Source organism: Magnolia sinica, chromosome 8, assembly GCF_029962835.1.
Source record: "Magnolia sinica isolate HGM2019 chromosome 8, MsV1, whole genome shotgun sequence".
Lineage (NCBI taxonomy): Eukaryota > Viridiplantae > Streptophyta > Magnoliopsida > Magnoliales > Magnoliaceae > Magnolia > Magnolia sinica.
Genome location: NC_080580.1, coordinates 59,025,924 through 59,047,159, shown reverse-complemented (window position 1 = coordinate 59,047,159; position 21,236 = coordinate 59,025,924). Strand labels below are relative to the sequence as shown.

The window sequence follows — 21,236 nt, the reverse complement described above, 5'->3', positions numbered from 1 at the left end:
TACCATTTGTTCCCCTTCATTGTTGCCAACATTCGTTGGATCATTGGCATGGGAGATTGCCGATTCTGGGTTGATGATTAGACCGGTCTGGGTCCTCTCAACGAATGGTTGCTAACCACCCCACCTTCTCTTCAAGCGCAGGTACGTGAGTGGCTGGGACTGAGTGGGTGGTTGAATCCCTCCTTTGCTTGCCGTTTTGTCCCTTAAGTGGTGATCGACCACATCGTTGATGAGGGGTTCTGCATGTCCTCAGCCACTAACCGTCAGGCCTGGCTGAAGTCCAGCAGTGGAGATTTCAATATTGCTTCAGCTTGGAGGTCCTCACGTCTGAATGGTGCATCTGTTTCTTGGTCCAAATGGGTCTGGCACCCAAGCCTTCCGCCTAAAATAGCTCTGTTTTCCTAGAAGATCTTCAAGAAAGTGGTCCCTATTGACTTGAGAATTCAGGCAAAAGGTGTCTCGCTGGTGTCCAGATGAAACCTTTGACCACGTTTTCTCCACAAGTGTGCTAGCTTTGATGGTTTGGGACCACTTCGGTGCCCTTTTTGGCATCCCACATCGGCAGCTTCTATCGACCATTGGGAGAGCTTCCCTGTGGTGGGCGTCTGCAACCATGACGGACCTCCTATTCACCCTGAGAGGGCTCATGCCATCCCTTATTCTTTGGGAAATATGGCTGGCCAGAAACGTTGCTCGCTTGGATGGGGTGTCAATCACGCCCCAGATGTGATAGTCAAGGTGTCCTGCTAGATTCATAGGCTTGCGCCCCTTCTCCCTCTTCCTTCGGCGGTCCACCTTTCCTCTGCCTCAGCCCTGGACAGTTTGGGCCTCATCGGTAATGCTTCTATACCAAGACATGTTTGCACGGTCAAATGGACTAGGCCCCCTTCCAGTTGGATTAAAGTGAATGTGGATGGCTCGGCTTTGGCCAACCCAGGTACTTCTGGAGGTGGTGGGGTGGGAAGGAGTAGCGAGAGGGAGTTTATTTTTGAATTCTTCTCAAGCTATGGCTTTAGTATGAATGAAAGGGCCGAAATGAAAGCTATCTGGGAAGGGTTGTCCATATGCAGAGACTTTAGCTTCAACAAAATAGAATTAGTTAGCGATTCTAAGGTGGTGGTTGACGCGTTTCACAAATAGGGGGTGATCTCTTGGGCCTTATGGTATTGGTGGGCTAGAATCAAGGCTCTCATGTCTAACATAGAAGTCTCCATCTCCTTTGCCCCTAGAAAAACTAACGCGGTGGCCGATGGATTGGCCCGACAAGGTAGCAGCAGCCAATCTCACCACCTCTTCCATTCCATCTCCGAGCTCCCCGCCATCATCAAAGGCTTTCTTTTCCTTGATAAGCTAGGTCTAGGCTATTTGCATGAGTTGTAGAGAGCGTTGTGGCCTCATGTTCATAGTTGGGCCTGCTTCTCCTTTTTTGTCGACGGCCCTCTCATGCGGTGTACAGCTCTTTATCATTTACAGATGAATAGAATTCCTTTTTGGAAAAAAAAAAAATGTGCCCTTATTTTTCAACATTCGTGATGGCCCTTACATGCCAACACTACGGCTTCTTCATCAATATCCAGATATAAGGAAAAAATTACAAGTGGATAGGGGTGCAATCAAATTTGTCCTTGCTGGTGCAAACATAATGTGTCCTGGTCTTACATCTCCTGGTGATGCTTTGGATGATGAAGTGTTGGAAGAAACTCATGTGGCTATATAATGGCTGAAGGGAAGCAACATGCTCTTGCAATTGGGTTTACAAAAATGTCTGCTAAAGACATAAGGGCTATCAACAAGGGAATTGGTGTGGATAACATGCACTATTTAAACGATGGCCTCTGGAAGATGGAGCGAATGGACTGAATGAGAAGTGTGCCGTGCCGGACTGCAGCACTGTAAGATGTGCGGGTGCGCCATGTATTAGTTGGTATATATATACAGCGCTTGTGCTAATCTTCTGCTAGCAGTCGAAAGGTATTGATATAGTCATGAAACATTCAAGGATATAAAATGACTGTTATTAACAATGAAAAAAACAAAAAGATCTAATTATTTTGGGATATTATCAGTAGGTCATGTGCCCATTAGATTAATAGTCTTTATATATATATATATATATATATATATATATATATATATATATATATATATATATATATATATATATATATATATATATAAATGTTTTCTTCTGTGCAGATTCTTAATTACTGAGGGCCTGTTTGATAGACACCTTTAAAAAAATAAAATAAAATAAACTGTGGTTATATATATCATACTAGGAAAACACAGCCAGTATAGACATTCAGGCACCCCTTCCAGAAAAAAGAGGGCCGCCTATCGTATGATAGCCATCTACAAAAAGAGCCCCAATATGAACTCTTAAACTAGCTTCCTAACTGATCCTAGCCCAGCTCTGTCAAGCACTAGCAACCCTCTAATCTGCACGGGAGCTCATTCGGACTAGTGAAGAAGGAGTTTCCCTGGGAGGCACTGCCAAGTCGGGCCAAGGCATCCGTGGGAACGTTTTCTTCCCTCGGAATATGTCGCAAGGAGAAAGAGCCTCTAGACATAAGGCCATCAATTCTTTTTAACCAGTGCCTCCAAGACCAATTCTTCTGGGAGCAACCCCTAATGAGGTCAATGACAACCTTAGAATCAAATTCCGCCTCAACCCTGGAAAGGCCTTGATCTAGGCAAAGAGAGAGGCCGTTCCAAACAGCATACAATTCCACTCTATTGCTAGACCCTTCTCCAAAACCCCACTACAAATGCAAAAATAAGATTCCCATTTGAGTCTCTACTAGATTAATAGTCTAGTGGCACATGTTACACATGCAACTCTTGAAAAGATTTTTGATGTAATCCAAAGCTTTCACCTTGGACACACCATCACAGGCATCACATGCAGCTAGTTGTTGCATTTGAAGTATTCTCTTAAATAAATCAACCATCAAATGAGCCAAAAAATAATAATAATAATAATAATAAATAATAAAAATTGGTTGAAAACTTAGTAATTGCAATTTGAGGAAGGGAATTATAATATTGCGTAATAAGAAAAGTAAATTAAAAAGATCGATGCATTTTCCACAAAGTAGTTGGAAGTACATTGTAACCTTCATTTAATAATTAATCTTTTTTTATTTTTAATATGCAAATGCACTGTGTAGATGTCCAACACAAGTCAAGGTGGGGCCATCGAACGCCTCATAGAACCTTGCTGAATTTAGCTTTTTATTGGCATCCAGCTATATGAAATTATCAAGAACTTTAAAATAATATATATGCAAAATAATAATAATAATAATAATAATAAAAGAAAGATGGAAGGAGACGTTACCTGGGGGAACATATACCCAATGGATCCCTTTACCAAATGATCATTAATTTGTTATAAAAATAAGAAAAGAAAAAGGACGGAAACTACTATTATAACACAATCATTCCTGTGTAACAAAGAGTAATACTTGCACATAGATTGAGCCCAGACATGACCTTGAACTCAGACAGCTACCATAAAAGGCTACAACCGTAATGTCCAATTTAATTACAATTACATGCTCAACAAGTGGTTTTCAGCCATCCAATTTAAATGAGATTTGCAAATTGCCAGTGGACATGATCTGATGACGCCCACATTGATGTTAGACGGATGGGCCCCGCATCAGCAAAGGTTCTTGTTTCATCCATTCCTGATAGATCCCAGCCCCAAGGACAATATCCCTTATCCCTTGCATTTTATTGACTACATCTTTCATCTGCATCCGTTCTCTTGGGGATTCAACAGAACATGCTACTCCAATACCAAACATGGAAACCAAGCACCTGAAGACATTACCTCTTTTGACTTCACAACTGTTGATATGATTGAATGCTATTTCTTCTTCTATTTCTTGATCATGCTCTTGTTCTTTGATATGATTGAATGCTATTTCTTCTTCTATTTCTTGATCATGCTCTTGTTCTTCACTTTGTTCTTTTAAGAGATGCAGATCAGCTATCTCCAGCACTTGATTGGGCAAAGCCATCTTGACAAATTCATGAAGGCTTAAACCATCCTTAAACATGTCTTCCGTTGGCGTTTTACCAGTGAACATTTCCAATAAGAGGATTCCATAACTGTAAACATCACCCAATGTAGAAATATCGCCACCCATACCATACTCTACAATTCAAATATTTTACATTTGTAAATATAAAAGGTACCATATATATTATTGCAATTTTATGATATTCAGCCATTAATTAATCTATTTTGATGCAAAATATCCTGAATGTAATGATATTTTGTGCAACTAGCTAGTCACAGCTCAAGAGCCAAAAAAGAAAAAACAAAAAAAAAAATTTGTTGATTCGAGGTTTTTATTTCTCTATCTTGTTTTTTTTTTTTTTAAAGTGAACATTGTCAAATTACTGAAATCAATGCGTTTGAACATTGAAGTTTAAGGTTCGAGCCCATAGCTTTCCTATAAAAATAATAGAAAACAATCCAGTGACATGCTGTTCTGTAATATTATAAACCACCAATCAGCGACAGGTAAGTGGCATGTAAAGTCATTTTATGAAATTACTTTTTCGGATTTTATTCCCTTTCCATATTATAAGACACCTGATGCACACTGTGATTGGTGGCTTAAATTGCAGTATGCTCTCTTCTAATTAAAGAACGGATGTCGATTGTGTATTGAGCTGCTCACCATCCTTTAAAGTGTGAAGGTTTTGTGGGACCCTCCATGATGTATGTGTTTTATCATGCTGAGATCCATTTTTCCAGCTCCTTTTAGGGAATGAGATTAAAATTGAAATATATACAAAGTTCAAGTGGACCATACCACAGGAAACTGAGAATTGAACACCTCCCATTGAAAACTTCTTCAAGGAATAGAAGTTTTGGATCAAGCTGATATTTGTTTTTTACCCTTCATTCTGTTCTGCCTGACCTTATGAATAGGTTGGATGACAAACAAACATCAATGTGAGCCTTAGGAAGGTTTTAATGATGGAGGTCATTGTCCCCACTGTTTTCTGTGGTGTGGTCTACTTGAGGTTTGGATATGCTTCAATTTTGGATTCATTGTCTAGAATGAGCCGAAAAAATGGGTAGACGGGGTGGATGAAACACATACATCATGGTGGCCCCACAGAGTCTTCACACAACGGTAAAGGATGGTGAGCGCCTTACTAAACAATCCACCTCAACTATTATAGCTTAAATGTCTCAACTACACGGAACGGAAAGAAACAACAAGCATGCTTAGCATATTAAATAAGAGGGAACATTTCACACGCAACTGCATTTAAACAACATTTTTCCTCCCAGAAGTTGCATGTGGGGCTGACCAAGGTTTCTGTATGTCATCAGATCGGAAAGTCTCTACACAAATCATACCAATCCACCAACCAGATGGACCTGCGTTCACTTTAGAGGTTTTCGTGTGGTTGGTCCATTTAGTGGTCTATCAGATAATTGGATCCACCTAACTTTTGGGGCATCTAATTTATATGATGGGTCAACACTGATGGATGGGTTCTCATAATCCAACCACCAGAAGGACCCACGTGCACTTAGAGATTTTGTGTGGTTGGTCCATTTCGTGGTCTATCAGATAATTGGATCCGTCTAACTTTTGAGGTATCTAATTTATATGATGGGTCAACCCTGATGGATGGGTTCAATGCCATGGACACACCATGTAGGCGTCACATGCAGCTAGTTGTTGCAATTAAAACATTCTCTTAAAGAAATCAACCATCAAATGAAATATATATATATATATAGTACCTATATGGGAAAAGGTATTATACGCTCGACCGTATTATACCTTCCATAAGGTCGAGAGCTGGCAGCACATTATTCGTCGAATGGTAAAAATTATAAACAACGGTGAGATTTTATAGGAAACCGAGAAGCACGGCTTGGATTAGATACTAAAATAGCTAGAAACGTTATTGAAGTGACATCACCAAGTTTCGTGGCCCCACCATGATGTATATTTTCTATCCATGCCGTCCATCCATTTTGAAATATAATTTAAGGGATTTACACCACAAATAAGTTATATCTGAATCTCAAATGGACCACACCATGGGAAAACAGTTGTTTTTGAATTTCTACCGTTACAAACTCTTATGGCGCACTGTAATGGTTATGTAGGGAAAAATAAGTTGTTATTGAATTTTTACCATCCAACCTATTCATAAGGTCATGTAGACGTGGATGAAATGAAAACACAAATATCAGCTTGATCCAGAACTTCTCTAGCTCGTAAGAAGTTTTTAATGGTGGACGTTCAATCCCCATCTTGTGGTCCACTTAAGCCTTGGACCTGCCTCATTTTTTGATTCACATATTAAAATGATCTAAGAAAATTGTTGAACGGCATGGATATAAAACACTTACATCACGTTGGGCCCCACAGAACCCAGCCCAAACGGATTACCGTCCGGGAGGAAATCGAATTGTGTACTGAGTTACTCAATACGCTCTTATCGTACTGAGTAAACTCAGTTGGGCCCACCACGAACGCATGTGGTTTATCCATGCTGTCCATTCGTTTTTGTAGATCATTTTATGAGTTCAACCCAAAATTGATGCATATACAAAGCTCAAGTGGGTCATACCACTGGAAAAAGTGGAACTATTGATTTCAACCATTGAAAATTTTCTAAGGCCCCCAGTGATGTTTATTTGTCATCCAACCTGTTCATAAGATCAGAAGGATATGGATGAAGGGAAAAAACAAATATCAGCTTGATCTAAAACCTCTGTTGTCCCCAAGAAATTTTCAATGGTAGATGTTCAATTCACACAGTTTCTGGTGGTGTGGTCCATTTGAGGTTTGGATATACTCCATTTTTGTATTAAAACCCTAAAATTATGTATTAAAAGAGATGGACGGAGTGGATATAATGCATGAATGACGCAGGGGCCCACGGAGTTTACTCAGTACGCTTATTGTACTGAGTTACTCAGTACGCAATCCGCTTTCGTCCGAGAGGTAGTAGGATGCAATCCGCGTTCTAATGGAAGCGGATTGGGATTGGCTAGTGTACCTCACACTAGCCATATAGCTGTTGTAGGTACGTGTCATGCGAGACGGACGCTCCTCCAGCTCCGAGTTGTACCAACGGTTTAAAGGAGATCAAAGTTACATGGGCCCACACTGATGTATTTATTATATCTACACGGTTCATCTATTTTTAGAGATCATTTTAGAGCATTATTCAAAAAATGAATCAGATCCAAAGATCAACTGGACCACACCACAAATAGCAGCGGAGATAATGATTTTCATCGTTGAAAATTTTGTAGGGCCTACCATAACACTTATTTTCTATCCAATATGTTCATAAGGTCAAAAAGACCTGAATGAAGAGGAAAAAAAAATTCATACTGATCCAAAACTTTTGTGACCGAAAAAGGGTTTCAATGGTAGACGTTCAATCTCACACTGCTTTTTACAGTATGGTCCAATTGATAGTTAGATTTGTCTTATTTTTAGTCCAAAGCCTTAAAACAAGCTCACCAAATGGATGGACAGTTTGGATATATATAACATATACCTCATGATTAGACCAAAAAAACTTGCTAACGTCGATATAACAACTATACAGCTGGGTGAGGTACACCAACCAATCCGCTTCCCCTTTTAATCTGGAAGTAGATGTACGCATAGTGAGTAGCCAGCCGGCTACTGAAGCTTCATCACCAAGTTCTGTGAGCCCCACTATGATGTATGTGTTGTATCCACACCGTCCATCCATTTTGAAATATCATTTTAGGGCATGAGTCAAAGAATGAGGCAGATAAAAATCTGTAGTGGACCCACCACAAAAAAACAGTGGGGAGAGTGATTCCCACCATTGAAACTATCCCAAGGCCCACCATAATGTTTATTTGAAATCCAACCTGTTCAAAAGTTAAAAAATATATGAAATAAGAGAAAACACAAATATCATCTTGATCTAAAACTTTCGTGGCCTTTAGAAGTTTTCAATGGCGGGCCTCACTATCCCCACTGTTTTCTATGTTGGGGGCACTGGAGCTTTGGATTTAACTCATTCTTTGCATATTGCCCTAAAATGATCTCTCCAAATGGATGGAAGGTGTGAATATAAAACATATATCATGGTGGGGCCCATGGAACTTGGTGACCTCACTTCAATAACGTTTCTAGCTATTTTAGTATCTAATCCACGCTGTGTCTCTTCGATTTCCTATAAAATCTCCCCGTTGTTTAAAATTTTTACCATTCGACGAATAATGTTCTGCCAACTCTCAACCTTATGGAATGTATAATACGGTTGAGCGTATAGTACCTTTTCCCTATATATATATATATATATATATATATAGAGAGAGAGAGAGAGAGAGAGAGAGAGAGAGATATATATATATATATATATATATATATATAGAGAGAGAGAGAGAGAGAGAGAGAGAGAGAGAGAGAGAGAGAGAGAGAGAGAGAGAGTATCGAGTGCAGTGGTATATATATATATATATAGAGAGAGAGAGAGAGAGAGAGAGAGAGAGAGATTTTCCACCAAAGGAGTTGGGCGTACACCGTAATCTTCATTTAATAATGAATGTTTATTTATATTTTTCCTAATCATGGTGAATATGTAAATGCACGGTGTGGATGTCCAAAACACATCAAGGTGGGGCCATAGAGCTCGACCTCATGGGCCCATAAGGTCGACCTCATATAACCTTTTCCTCTCTCTCTCTCTGCATGTTCATATGATGGAGAAATGCTGATTTTAGCTTCATCTTGGCATCTAGCTATATGAAATTATCAACAATTAAAAAAAAAAAAAAAAAAACTGAATAATAGAAAGATGGAAGGAGTTGTTACCTGGGGGAACATACCCAATGGATCCCTTTACTGCAATGGAGTTAGTTTTATCTGTGAAGCGATCATCCACAGCCTCAGAAAGGAACCTTGCAATGCCAAAATCACTCACATGCGCCACCATGTCATTGTCAAGAAGAACATTACTTGGCTTGAGATCACAGTGAGCAATAGGCGTTTGGCAATGGTGATGAAGATAATCCAGAGCATTAGCCACATCAATGGCTATGTTTAATCTCTGAATAAGGTTCAAAGTCCTTGGTTGATGTTCCCCGTCCACATCTGGGTGCAACCACTCCTCTAAACTTCCATTCGGCATGTATTCGAAAACTAGCGCTTTGAAATCATCGCCCTTATAATCGATGCTTGACCAGGATGCTAGGACCTTGACGAGATTCCGATGCCTGACATTTCTCAATGCCTCACATTCTGTGAGGAAGCTCCTACAAGCTCCTTGTCTTTGAAGATTGAGTACTTTCACCGCCACAATTAGACCATCCCAAAAGAAGTTTCCTTTATAAACAGAACCGTAGCTTCCTACACCAATCAAATTGTGTGAAGAGAACCCATCAGTTACATTGAGAAGTTCCCCATAAGAAACGTTTGTGGACCGGTCTTCTGTGGAAGGAGTGTGTAAATGCTTCTTTCTTGATTTTCTTCTCCAATAAAGAGTAGCGAAACATAACAATAATAAAATCAAACACAATGCAACAACGACTGGTATGATCACTTTGTCGCTTAAAGACCTTCGTCGTTGGGATCTTGGAACAAAGCATTTGGGTAGGTCTAGTTTTGGGATACCACCGCAGAGTTTATTGTTTCCAATGATTGAAATCTCACTTGCAATTTCAAACACCCCTTGGATGGGCACTTGGCCTTCAAAATCATTGAAAGAAAGATTTAGTTTGTGCAAAGAAGTGAAACTCTCTAGATATTTTGGAATTCCCCCAGTCAAATTATTTCGCGAGAAATCCAACTCTCCAAGGCCTCTCAATGTGCTCAAAGACTGAGGAATGGTCCCTTGAAAGGCGTTACCTTTCATATACAAGCGTTCCAAGCTCTGGCAACTACTTAGTGTTTCGGGAATTTCGCCGGACATTTTGTTCTCTGAAACATCTAGTTCTTGAAGATTTTTCAAGCTACCCACTTCCCAGGGCAGGGGTCCGATCAAAGAATTTCTAGCTAAGTTGAGTGAGATTGACAGAGACGAAATTGTAAGGAGCTGTTTGGGTATTGTACCATTAAGGTTATTTCGAGAAAGGTTCAAAACTATCAGTTTTTGGCAATTTCCGAGACTCGAAGGTATGTTTCCCAATAGGCTATTTTCTTGCAAGTGAAGTTTATTCAGCTCAGTGAAGTTGCCCACGGATGATGGAATTTGCCCAGAAAATCTGTTTCCTGACAAGTCTAAAATTTGCAACTTATGAAGCTTTCCAATACTAACAGGAATCGTACTTGTGAAATTGTTATGATCAAGATTCAATCGGGTCAAGCTCACAAGATTCCCAATTCCTTCAGGGATGCTTCCATACAAGTGGTTGAATCCTATCACCAGCTGATTGAGTCGGGTCGATAGATTGGCTATGGAATTGGGCAACATGCCTTTGAAACTGTTGTTATCAAATCCAAATTGTTCCAAGTTGCTGCAGTTGGGCAGGTAATTGATGAAATTCAAGTCATCTTCTTTCCCCATTCCGAGCCTATTACCGCCAATGAAGAGTATATTAAGATATTGAAGAGTGCCAAGATTCATAGGCACCCCTCCAGTGAAATCATTGTTGGGGAGATAGAGCTCTTTAATGAATGAAGCATTGGCTAGCGAAACAGGAATGGGTCCGGTAAACCAGTTTCTCGACACATAAAAACCCTCGAGATTAGGAAGACGTGAGCCTAAGTCAGGCGGAAGGATTCCATGAAGTCGATTTGCTGCGACCGACAACATAAATAGTGCAGAGAGATTGTAAATAGCTGAAGGGATTGTGCCGGACAGATTGTTTTCAGCTATCTGGAGGAATCCTAAATTTGGAATGCGGCCTAAATCAGCAGGGATGGTTCCCTGTAAATTAATTCTTCTTATAGAAAGACGAGTGAGAGATGAAAGGTTTCCTAGCCAAGGTGGGATGCTTCCGAAGAGATGGTTGACAGAAAGAGATAACTGACGGAGCTTCGATAAAGAGCTAAGCTGGACAGGAATATCACCTACGAGCTCATTGAAATTTAAATCGATAACTTCGAGGTCCGAACAGTAGGTCAGATTGGATGGGATTTTTCCTGCAAACGAATTGTAACTGAGATTCAGAAACTGAAGGCGGACGAGGTGTCCTATTTCTTGTGGGATTTCGCGGCGGAAGCTGTTGTCTCCAAGGTGGATTGCGTTGAGGAAGGTGAGATTTCCTACATGGGGAGGAATAGAACCTTCCAATTTGAGGGACGTTAGGTTGAGGACGGTGACCCTTTGATCGCTGAGACTGCACCTGATTCCGCGCCAATTGCAGAAATGAAAAGAATAGTTCCACGAGCTCATGGCGTTGAGAGGATCGTTGGTTATTCGGTCCTTGAAGGCGAGAAGAGCCAGTCGATCGGTTTCGTTGGCTGGGACGTTGGAAAATCTGCACCGTTGGATCAGAAACAGGAAGAGCGTTGCATGGAGCAGATATGTCCAAAATAGCTTTGGACTCACAGAAGGCAGCTCCATTCCGCGAATGTGGAAATTGGGTCGTGCTCTCCAAACCCATTGCCTAGCTCCATATTTGTAGTTAAGCAGGGGTGGAGATATGTGGGGTCCACCTGGCAGTCGGCTCGGATCTTTTAGGTGTGAAGAAGTTTTATGATCCTTGACCCTAGCCACTGATTATCGGCCTGTAATCTCTCAAGACTGCTATATGCTTTTTCAAACATTTCTGGGAGACTGGTGGTTCTTCCGTACGCAGTTTTCAACATTTCTGGTAAGCTGGTGGTTCATCCGTTGGAAGCTGATGGTATGAACGGATGTATGTCCATCGATGCACACGTCCCAATCATGGCTCCTATTTTGGATATGTATTGCCCAAAAGTCAAACTGATGGGACGATCTTAACCTTCTTTATCAGCCGGCTGAATTTCAAACATAAGGTGTGCTCTTGACATGATAGAAGTGGGGCCGGCGTGATGTACTCAAGACGTCAATCACATGTATGACACCAAGTTGTGCCCTGTACAATAGTCTGGTGGGTCGCAACATTCGGAAAAAGTTGGTGACGTGTATAGCGGGCCGCTAACACTTTTATGTCCAAAATGGACCAGAAAAGGCCCTGATATGAGGCGGAAAACCCTGAAACATAGGTATCTTGTACACCGGAACGACTTATTCGGTGTATTATATATTATTTTGGGAGAAATTTACGACTGTGGACCCCACCTACAAGTGATCCAGACCATCGAACCTTAAATCAGGCGTTTCTCACAATCCCGAATGAGTTATCGGGTGTAAAATATATGATTTTAGGGTAGAACAAGCTACTTTAGCCACCCAACCCTGCTATGCCGGGTTACACAAGCTGGATTTGTGAAATAGCGCCAGATCGACGGTCGTTTCCCTGTTTTAATTCCGTTTTTACTATAAATAGTAAGTTTTAGTTTGATTATAACTCTTCATCTGTCAGGCTTTAGGAGTTACGCCCAACACAAAAAGAGCTTAGAATAATTAGGAGAACGGTTTGGTGAAGCTAAATAGGACACTTACTATTTTTGGCCAAAAACCTTGCACACTAGTAGACATCACGACCGTTTATAAATAGTAAGTTTACTATTTATAGTAAGTCGTGGATTCTAGGAGTTTGAGTTGTAGTTTGATTATGATTTCTTTCCCATTGCTTAGTATCCCTTATTTAAAGGGTTGTGAACTCGTTTTTAATTATTCATTAATCAATTTCGAATTTATTAGAATTTATTTCTATTTTCTGCTTTCTTTCCTCGTGGATTCGAGAAGTCTCTGTGAGGAGTCCAGAGAAGTTCCGTGGATTCGGAATAGTTATCCTCTTGAGGAAGACGGTGCTCGACCTCACGTCCTCCCCTGCGTCGCAAAACAGATGGACACAGGGATTTATCACAAACATCTTGGTGGGCCCTATCTATGGCGGTGCTCCAGGGAATTTACCTTTAACGGCGGCAGCTTTCGAAGTAGCGCAACGAGAGAATCAGCAAGCCATGCAAGGGCTGCAGGCTTCCATCGACCGCATAGCGGATCTCTTGGCGGAAAACCTAAGGCAACTCCGTGTTCCTGGTGGCAATCCTCCACCCCCAATTAATCGCCCTGATCGCAGGATAGTACCGACAGTGCATCCAAGGGTCATTCCTGAGGAAGGGGGCTCTAGTGAGGAGGAAATCGACGACATACTCTTCCAACACCCCAGACATGGCGGCGATCGAGTAGATCGAACGGATCGAGAATTCAAGATGAGGGTTGATATTCCTAGCTTCAATGGCCAACTACACATTGAGGATTTCCTCGATTGGCTTTCTGAAGTTGAACGATTTTTCGACTATATGGACATCCCTGAAGCAAAGAAGGTCAAGCTTGTGGCCTACAAGTTGAAAGGAGGAGCTTCAGCTTGGTGGGAACAACTGCAACTCGCGCGAACCAGGCAGACGAAAGCACCAATCCGCACATGGCAATGGATAAAGCAGCTACTACGTGCCTAATTCCTCCCTAGTGATTACAATTAGGTATTATTCCAACAATACCAAAATTATCGACAGGGTAGTCGGTCGGTGAGGGAATATGTATAAGAATTTTACCGCTTGGCGGCGCGTAACGATTTGGTTGAGATTAAATCACAACAATGATTCAATGGTAGATTGCGTATGGCCATCCAGGATCGGGTCCAGATGCAGTCCGTCTGGACGATGAATGATGTGATCAAGTTGGCTACTTGGGCAGAAGCGCAACTTGAACGTCTTAACACACAAACCTATCCTACTGCAAGGATCCCTGCGACAGGTCTGCCCCAGGGAGCTCCACAGCCCAAGGGGAAGGAGCCCATAGGAGCACGCACTTAACCTCTTACGTCTGAGAACTGAGATCAGAGAAGTGGGCAAGTTAGACCCCAAAGGGGCATATCGACTGCTACTGGTCCAAGTAGAATCCCGAACCCTTATGCTCGGCCAAGGCCCGACAACTGCTATTGTTGTGGTCAACCGGGCCACCTATCAAATACTTATCCCAGTGAAAAGTAGATAACCTTGCCATTAATGATGGTAGTGCTGATAACGCTTATGAAGATCTAGATATTGAAGAACAGGAACATACCACCAAGGACAAGGTAGATGATTTAAGTTGGGTTCAGCAAGATCACGGCGAGTCGCTCGTTATGAGGCAGCTATTATATGCGACAAGAAAAGAAGTACATCTACAATGGCATAACATCTTTCACACTAGGTGTATGGTAAATCGAAAGGTTTGTGACATGATCATTGACAGTGGAAGTAGTGAGAACATTATCTCCAAAGTCATGGTGGAAAAATTGTAATTGAAGACGGAGTGTCATCCCTCCCCATATACAATAGGTTGGATGAAGAGGTCAACAAAATAAAGGTAACTAAACGGTGCAGCATATCCTTTTCAATTGGCAAACATTATAAGGATGAAGTAGTATGTGATGTGGTTGACATAGAAGCATGTCACATACTACTTGGTCGACCCCTACAATCTGACCTTGACGCTACTCATAAAGGGCAAGATAACATCTATATCTTCATTAAGGATGGCCGAAAGACCATATTGGCCCCTATGGATCCAGAGGGACCACCTGAAACTTCTAAAGTGGAGGGCCGTTTTCTCTTAACCATACGGGACTTCGTGGAAGAATCAAAGGAAACAGGACAGACTTATGCATTAATTGTAAAAGGGGAAGAACTCGAGCCTACCAACATCCCTGAAAGACTAAGGCCCCTGCTACATGAATTCAAAGAAATCTGGCCCGATGAGCTTCCAGATGGGTTACCCCCCATGCGGGATATCCAACACCATATCGACTTTGTCCCTGGGTCCAGTTTACCGAATCGTCCCCATTATCGAATGAGTCCGAATGAGTGCAAGATTCTGCAGGGACAAGTAGAGGAGTTAATCCGTAAGGGTCTTATTCGAGAGAGCATGAGTCCATGCGCTGTACCAGCTCTATTAACTCCAAAGAAAGATGGGAGTTGGCGCATGTGTGTCGACAGCCGAGCCATCAACAAAATCACCATAAAATACAGGTTTCCTATACCCCGATTGGACGATATGCTCGACATGCTAGAGGGTGCAAAAATATTCTCTAAATTGGACCTAAGGAGCGGCTACCATCAGATTCGAATACGGTCGGGTGATGAGTGGAAAACAGCCTTTAAGACCAAGGAAGGATTATATGAATGGATGGTCATGCCCTTCGGTCTTTCGAATGCGCCTAGCACATTTATGAGATTGATGAACCAAGTTCTGAAACCTTTTATTAGGCGATTCGTTGTGGTTTACTTCGATGATATTTTGATATACAGTCAAGACGAAACCACCCATATGGAACACCTCAAGAAGGTCCTTCAAGTGCTCACTAAAAATAAATTGTACCTCAATTTAAAAAAGTGCAGCTTCATGACTGATAGCCTATTGTTCCTGGGTTTTGTCGTCACATCCACGGGCATTCGGGTGGATGAGGAAAAGGTGAAGGCAATCAGAGAATGGCCGGTTCCTACAAATATTCACGAAGTGCGAAGTTTTCATGGACTGGCGACATTCTATCGTCGGTTCGTGAAAAATTTCAGTACCATTGTGTCACCAATCACAGATTGCATGAAGAAAGGGCAGTTTCAGTGGACTGACGAAGCCGACAGGAGCTTTGCCGAAATCAAGCGCAGATTATCCACGACCCCGGTTCTTGTACTTCCCAACTTCGACAAACTATTTGAAGTCGAATGTGATGCCTCATATGTCGGAATTGGGGGAGTTTTGTCTCAAGAAGGTAGGCCGGTAGCCTTCTACAACGAGAAACTTAGCGATGCACGTAAGAAGTGGTCTACATATGAGATCGAGTTATACGCGGTGGTCCAGGCACTGCGGCACTGGCGACATTATTTGATTCAAAGGGAATTCATACTTTACACGGACCATCAAGCTCTCAAATTCATTAATAGTCAAGCTAACATTAACCGTGTGCATGCTAGATGGATCTCGTTTTTGCAGGAATTTACATTCGTACTAAAACATAAGTCAGGGCAACAGAACAAAGTAGTTGATGCATTGAGTCGCCGTGCAACTTTGTTAGTCACTATAAGCAATGAGGTTGTCGGGTTCGAGCGCCTCAAAGACATATATGCTGATGACGACGACTTCAAGGACGCATGGGTTAGATGCCAAGAAGGTCACCCCGGCGACTTACATATGCAAGACGGGTTCCTTTTCAAGGAAAATCGACTGTGCATCCCAAACAGTTCGCTAAGGGAACAGATAATCCAAGAGCTACATGGAGGTGGCCTCAGTGGACACCTTGGGCGAGACAAGACGCGAGCTCTTGTGGAAGAACGGTATTACTGGCCGCAATTGGTACGTGATGTGGGAAAGGCAGTCCAACGTTGTTATATTTGTCAGACCTCTAAGGGGCAATCTCATAATACAGTCCTTTACACTCCATTACCCGTGCCTGACGGTCCTTGGGAGGATTTATCTATGGACTTCGTGCTTGGTCTCCCACGAACACAATGCGGCATGGATTCGGTATTCGTGGTAGTAGATCGTTTCTCCAAGATGGCGCACTTTATTCAATGCAAGAAGACTCTCGATGTAACACACGTGGTAAATTTATTCTTCAGAGAAATCGTGCAGCTACACGGGGTTCCCAAGACTATTACTTCTGACCGTGACACGAAGTTCATAAGCCACTTTTGGCGGACTTTGTGGACTCGATTCGATACACGACTTCAGTTCAGCAGCGCCTACCACCCACAGACTGACGGTCAAACTGAGGTTGTGAATCGCACGTTGGGAAACCTCCTTCGATGTATTTCAGGAGAAAAACCGAAGCAGTGGGATTTAGCTTTGTCTTAAGCAGAGTTTGCATTCAACAACATGGTGAACCGCTCGATAGAAAAATCCTCGTTTCAAGTTATTTACGAACGAGTACCACGCCACACACTAGACTTAGTCCCTCTGCCCAAGCTCCCAGGCATGAGCATTGCAACAGAACATATGGCTGACAAGATCATGGGCATTCATGCAGAAGTACAAACCAAGCTACATGCCTCGAACGAAAAATACAAGGAGCAAGCCGACAAGCATCGGCGACAAAAAGTGTTCGAGGTGGGTGACCAAGTAATGGTCCATCTGCGCAAAGAACGATTTCTGACCGGAACGTACAACAAGTTAAAGAATAAAAAGATTGGACCGGTACCAATCATCCGAAAGATCAATGACAACGCTTATGTTGTTGATCTTCCAGATGACATGGCAATCTCACGGACTTTCAACGTCGCGGACCTGACCGAGTATCATGAACCAGCGCAGGATGAGAACTCGAGGACGAGTTCTTTTGAAGTGGAGGGGACTGATGTAGAGCGGGTCGCAGACAGTTTCATGGCCAAGATGGATCAGAAAAGGCCCGGTCGACGACAGAAGTGATCCGGACCATCGGACCTTAGATCGGGCGTATCTCGCAATCCGGAATGAGTTATCTGACGTAAAATATATGATTTTGGGGTAGAACGAGCTACTTTAGCCAACCAACCCCGCTATGCCGGGTTGCGCAGCCCGGAATTGCGAAAAACCCCTTGATCGATGGTCGTTTCCCTGTTTTAATTTCGTTTTTACTATAAATAGTAAGTTTTAGTTTGATTATAACTCTTCATCCGTCGGGCTTTAGGAGTTGCGCCCAACGTGAAAAGAGCTTAGAATAATTAGGGGAACGGTTTGGTGAAGCCAAATAGGACACTTACTATTTTTGGCCGAAAACCTTACGCACTAGTAGACATCACGACCGTCTATAAATAGTAAGTTTACTATTTATAGTAAGTCGCGGATTCTAGGAGTTTGAGTTGTAGTTTGATTATGATTTCTTTCCCATTGCTTGATACCCTTATTTAAAGGGTTGTGAACTCGTTTTTAATTATTCATTAATCAATTTCGAATTTATTAGAATTTATTTCTATTTTCTGCTTTCTTTCTTCGTGGATTCGAGAAGTCTCTGTGAGGAGTCCAGAGAAGTTCCGTGGATTCGGAATAGTTATCCTCTTGAGGAAGACGGTGCTCGACCTCACGTCCTCCCCTGCGTCACTTATTATCATGGCCCGGCAACGTACGCACACCAAATTTGTAAGATTCCATGAGATTGACTGTTGAAATTCTTTTTAATTTCATTTTTATTATTTATTGTAAACTTTAGTTCGATTATAACTCTTGATACTTAGAGCTTTAGGTGCCCAACAAGTTTAGAATTTATTTCAAATTTATTAGAATTTATTTCTATTTTCTATATTTTCTCGTGGATTCAAAGACGCTCTGTGAGGAGTCCAAATAAGCTTTGTGGATTCAGAGTAAATATCTCTGTTGATGTAAAAATCTAGTCTACCCTCTTTAGACCTTCGGGTATTTGCATAGGAAGAAGACAAAGGAGACCTGGCTAAAGCAGGGACCCTCTTATGCCCAAGTTTGGATAGGATTTTGGGTCTAGTAGTATCGAGGGGTTTTTGGGTGAGAGATTTTGCATACCTTTCAATGTATATGGGTCCCCTATTTATAATGTAGAGGGGTTATTGTTGGGGCTAGAGATGGTTCTCAATCATAAGAGCAATCTTCGCGTACATTTCTCAACCGTTACACGAGATTTGCGAAGGTGATTAAGTGTTAAAGTAGTCGGCCCTAGAATCATGCAATGGATGGTCGAGGTCGAATTGAGTCAAGCACTCGATCAACCGGGCTAATCTCCGAGCTGAGCCGAGCCTTTGATTAATCCGGTTGATCTCCATGGTCGGGTCAAGGTGAACTTCTGAGCTGACCGTCGCTAGTTGGCTAGTCAATTCCTCAGCATGTCCATGTTTGGGCACGGGGAATAGGCTCATCTTCTCAATGATATGTGTCGTTCTGGATGACCATTCTCTTAATCTTGTTAGATTGATTGGTCTCCCGATCATCTTCTATTCATACAAATCCGAACATTCCTCAGAGATCAGACAAGCTTGGTAGAAGCTCGGAAATGTACGGTACCGAGGCCTAGGCTCAGGAGTTCGGCGCCTGCTCTTCTTTAGATCGATTTGAGGCAAACAGTCATTTAAGAGCTCCTTAGTCATGATCAATCCTAGTCCTTTCTCCCAATCTTGGACCAAAAAGCACGTGTTTGTGAGTCCGAGCTAACCCCATGAGTGGTCAGGCGAATTTTACCCATAACAATCCCCTTGATGAAGACAATGATCATCCTCATCATGTCCATCCCTACGTGAGTTGGGAGTGGATGCTTATAGTTGATTTGAATGGAGCTACCGTGCAGGTTATGTGGACGGTGGATCAGAGCAAAAAACGGATTGTTTTGCAACTCGATTGGTTGGGCGAACTGAACAAGGGTGTGGGCGTTCCCTCCCACTTATTCCCTTGGCCCTGCCCCAAATGACCGCTCGACGAGGCTATCTGATTCCTAGAAGCAGTATGAGCTCTCAAATCCTCATGTCCCGAGATTCATCATGTGGGCCCCACATCAGTCTGGTTCCATCGTAAGCTTGCGATGGTACCAGTACCCACAGGAGCACACCTCTTTAAATGAACCTTCGATGTTTAATTTCTAATAATTTTGACAAGATAGGATTTAATTGGAACGCCGGCCACTGAAAATCTTTTGGGGCCCAAACCTTTGTGAGATCTGAGACGTGCAAATGAGGAAGTCTTGATGATCCATGTCAGAATCTATTCCTCATTAAGTGATCTTCACCATTTGATTGGCTCCTTACAAATGGGCATTGATAGCAACTGTCCAGTGAAAGTGGCTTGATGAGAGTTTTACTAGTGCAGTAATTTATATTTCGTTCAATCGTGTGGCCAAGTTAAGAATGAAGCACATGAAGGATTTTTTATTTTTTATTTTTAATGTATTCAAGATCATTTTCAATTTATTGTTGTAAATATTATATATTTTTATTATAAGGTAATACAATTAATTTTCATTTAATATTTATTTTTAATTGTACCATAACATTCCTTAGGTTTCAAAAAATAAAAAATAAAAAAATAAAAATCCAAATCTAGATCCTTACTCTTGCTCCGGTGGTAGACTCTTAGGAGTTTCAACAGTTGGTCAAGGGTTCGAGGATAAAGCTTCCGTCACTCTAAGATATTGGATGAGCCGTCGCTCTAAATTATGGGATGAGCAAAAAATCAACTGTATCCGAAACTTAGGTGGACCACATGATATGAAATTATAGAAAATCATACTTAAAACATATAAAAACACATGGTGGGGGCACTTCAGTTTTAAAAATGGCCTAAATTTTGATGTGACCCCACATCCAAATGGGACACACATAATGAATGAGCTGAATATCTAAACCACATTGATGTGACCATCTAAGTGGGACACTCACAATGAATGAGCTGAATATCTAAACCACGTCTTATTGGGCCTATATACAATAATAATAAAAATGTTTTAATGGGCAAACATCCTCTCTCAATTGTGGTTTGGCCAAAGTCATAGATCAGGCTGACTTTTAGGCCCATGGACCATCATAGAAGAGTGCATCTGAATTTTCATTGTTATTTTTTTTTGGGTTAGCTTGTACACACACTCCATGTTAGCCACCCCCGCTAGGGATCGATAAGAGTGCATCTGATTGATACGATGGATTTCCATCACTCATTGCGCCCTAAAAAGTTCCACCTCATGGCAGTCAACATCATAGTTCTTTTCCCTGTATAAACGTGTGCGCAGGCATGTGAAGCAAGCTGAGCAAATGTAAGCGCTGAAACGTTACGATGCATTATTAAAAGAAAAGAAAGAGATAACCAAACTAGGGGATGAACAAATATCAGTCGATCAGCCATTTCATTTCCTTCCCATGAGTGGTATATGCTCACTTGTCAAAAGTCAAAATTTGCTTAGAAAGTTTCTAAATACCAATACCTTTATCTAAAACCCCTCTCATGTCCTTCAATAACTGATGATTTTAATTATTTCTCTTATTCTGATCAAACACGTATTTGCCACATCAGTGCCGGTTTCAGGCCGCACTTAAAAAGAATCTCATGTCTTGGACCATAACCTTTGCAGGAAGTTGCTATGAAAGGACGATGAGTGGGGCCCACTGTAATGTTTGCGAGAAATCCACTTTGTCCATCCGTCTTTTGATATCATTTTAGGACCAGAGACAAAAAATGAGGTAGCACCATTGAAA

General features: G+C 41.8%; 1 protein-coding gene and 1 pseudogene across 1 annotated transcript; one reads left to right on the top strand and one right to left on the bottom strand.

The window, feature by feature from the left end:
* The window catches only part of LOC131253359 (uncharacterized), a 28,525-nt pseudogene extending 26,484 nt beyond the window's left edge, over positions 1 to 2,041 (top strand).
* A 1,386-nt stretch (positions 2,042 to 3,427) lies between these two features.
* LOC131254271 (probable LRR receptor-like serine/threonine-protein kinase At3g47570) lies at positions 3,428 to 11,550 on the bottom strand. Its single transcript, XM_058255263.1, has 2 exons — positions 8,859 to 11,550; positions 3,428 to 4,165 (listed from the first exon to the last, which is right to left on the bottom strand). The coding sequence occupies exons 1-2, from the start codon at positions 11,548 to 11,550 to the stop codon at positions 3,645 to 3,647; spliced, it is 3,213 nt and encodes a 1,070-aa protein (XP_058111246.1). The 3' UTR covers positions 3,428 to 3,644.
* Between the last annotated feature and the right edge of the window lie 9,686 nt (positions 11,551 to 21,236).

Coding starts and splice junctions, on each gene's coding strand:
- LOC131254271 (XM_058255263.1), bottom strand. CDS start 11,550: ATGGAGCTGCCTTCTGTGAGTCCAAAGCTATTTTGGACATATCTGCTC. Junction 4,166..8,858: donor CATTGGGTATGTTCCCCCAG/GTAACAACTCCT, acceptor TTTGAATTGTAG/AGTATGGTATGGGTGGCGAT.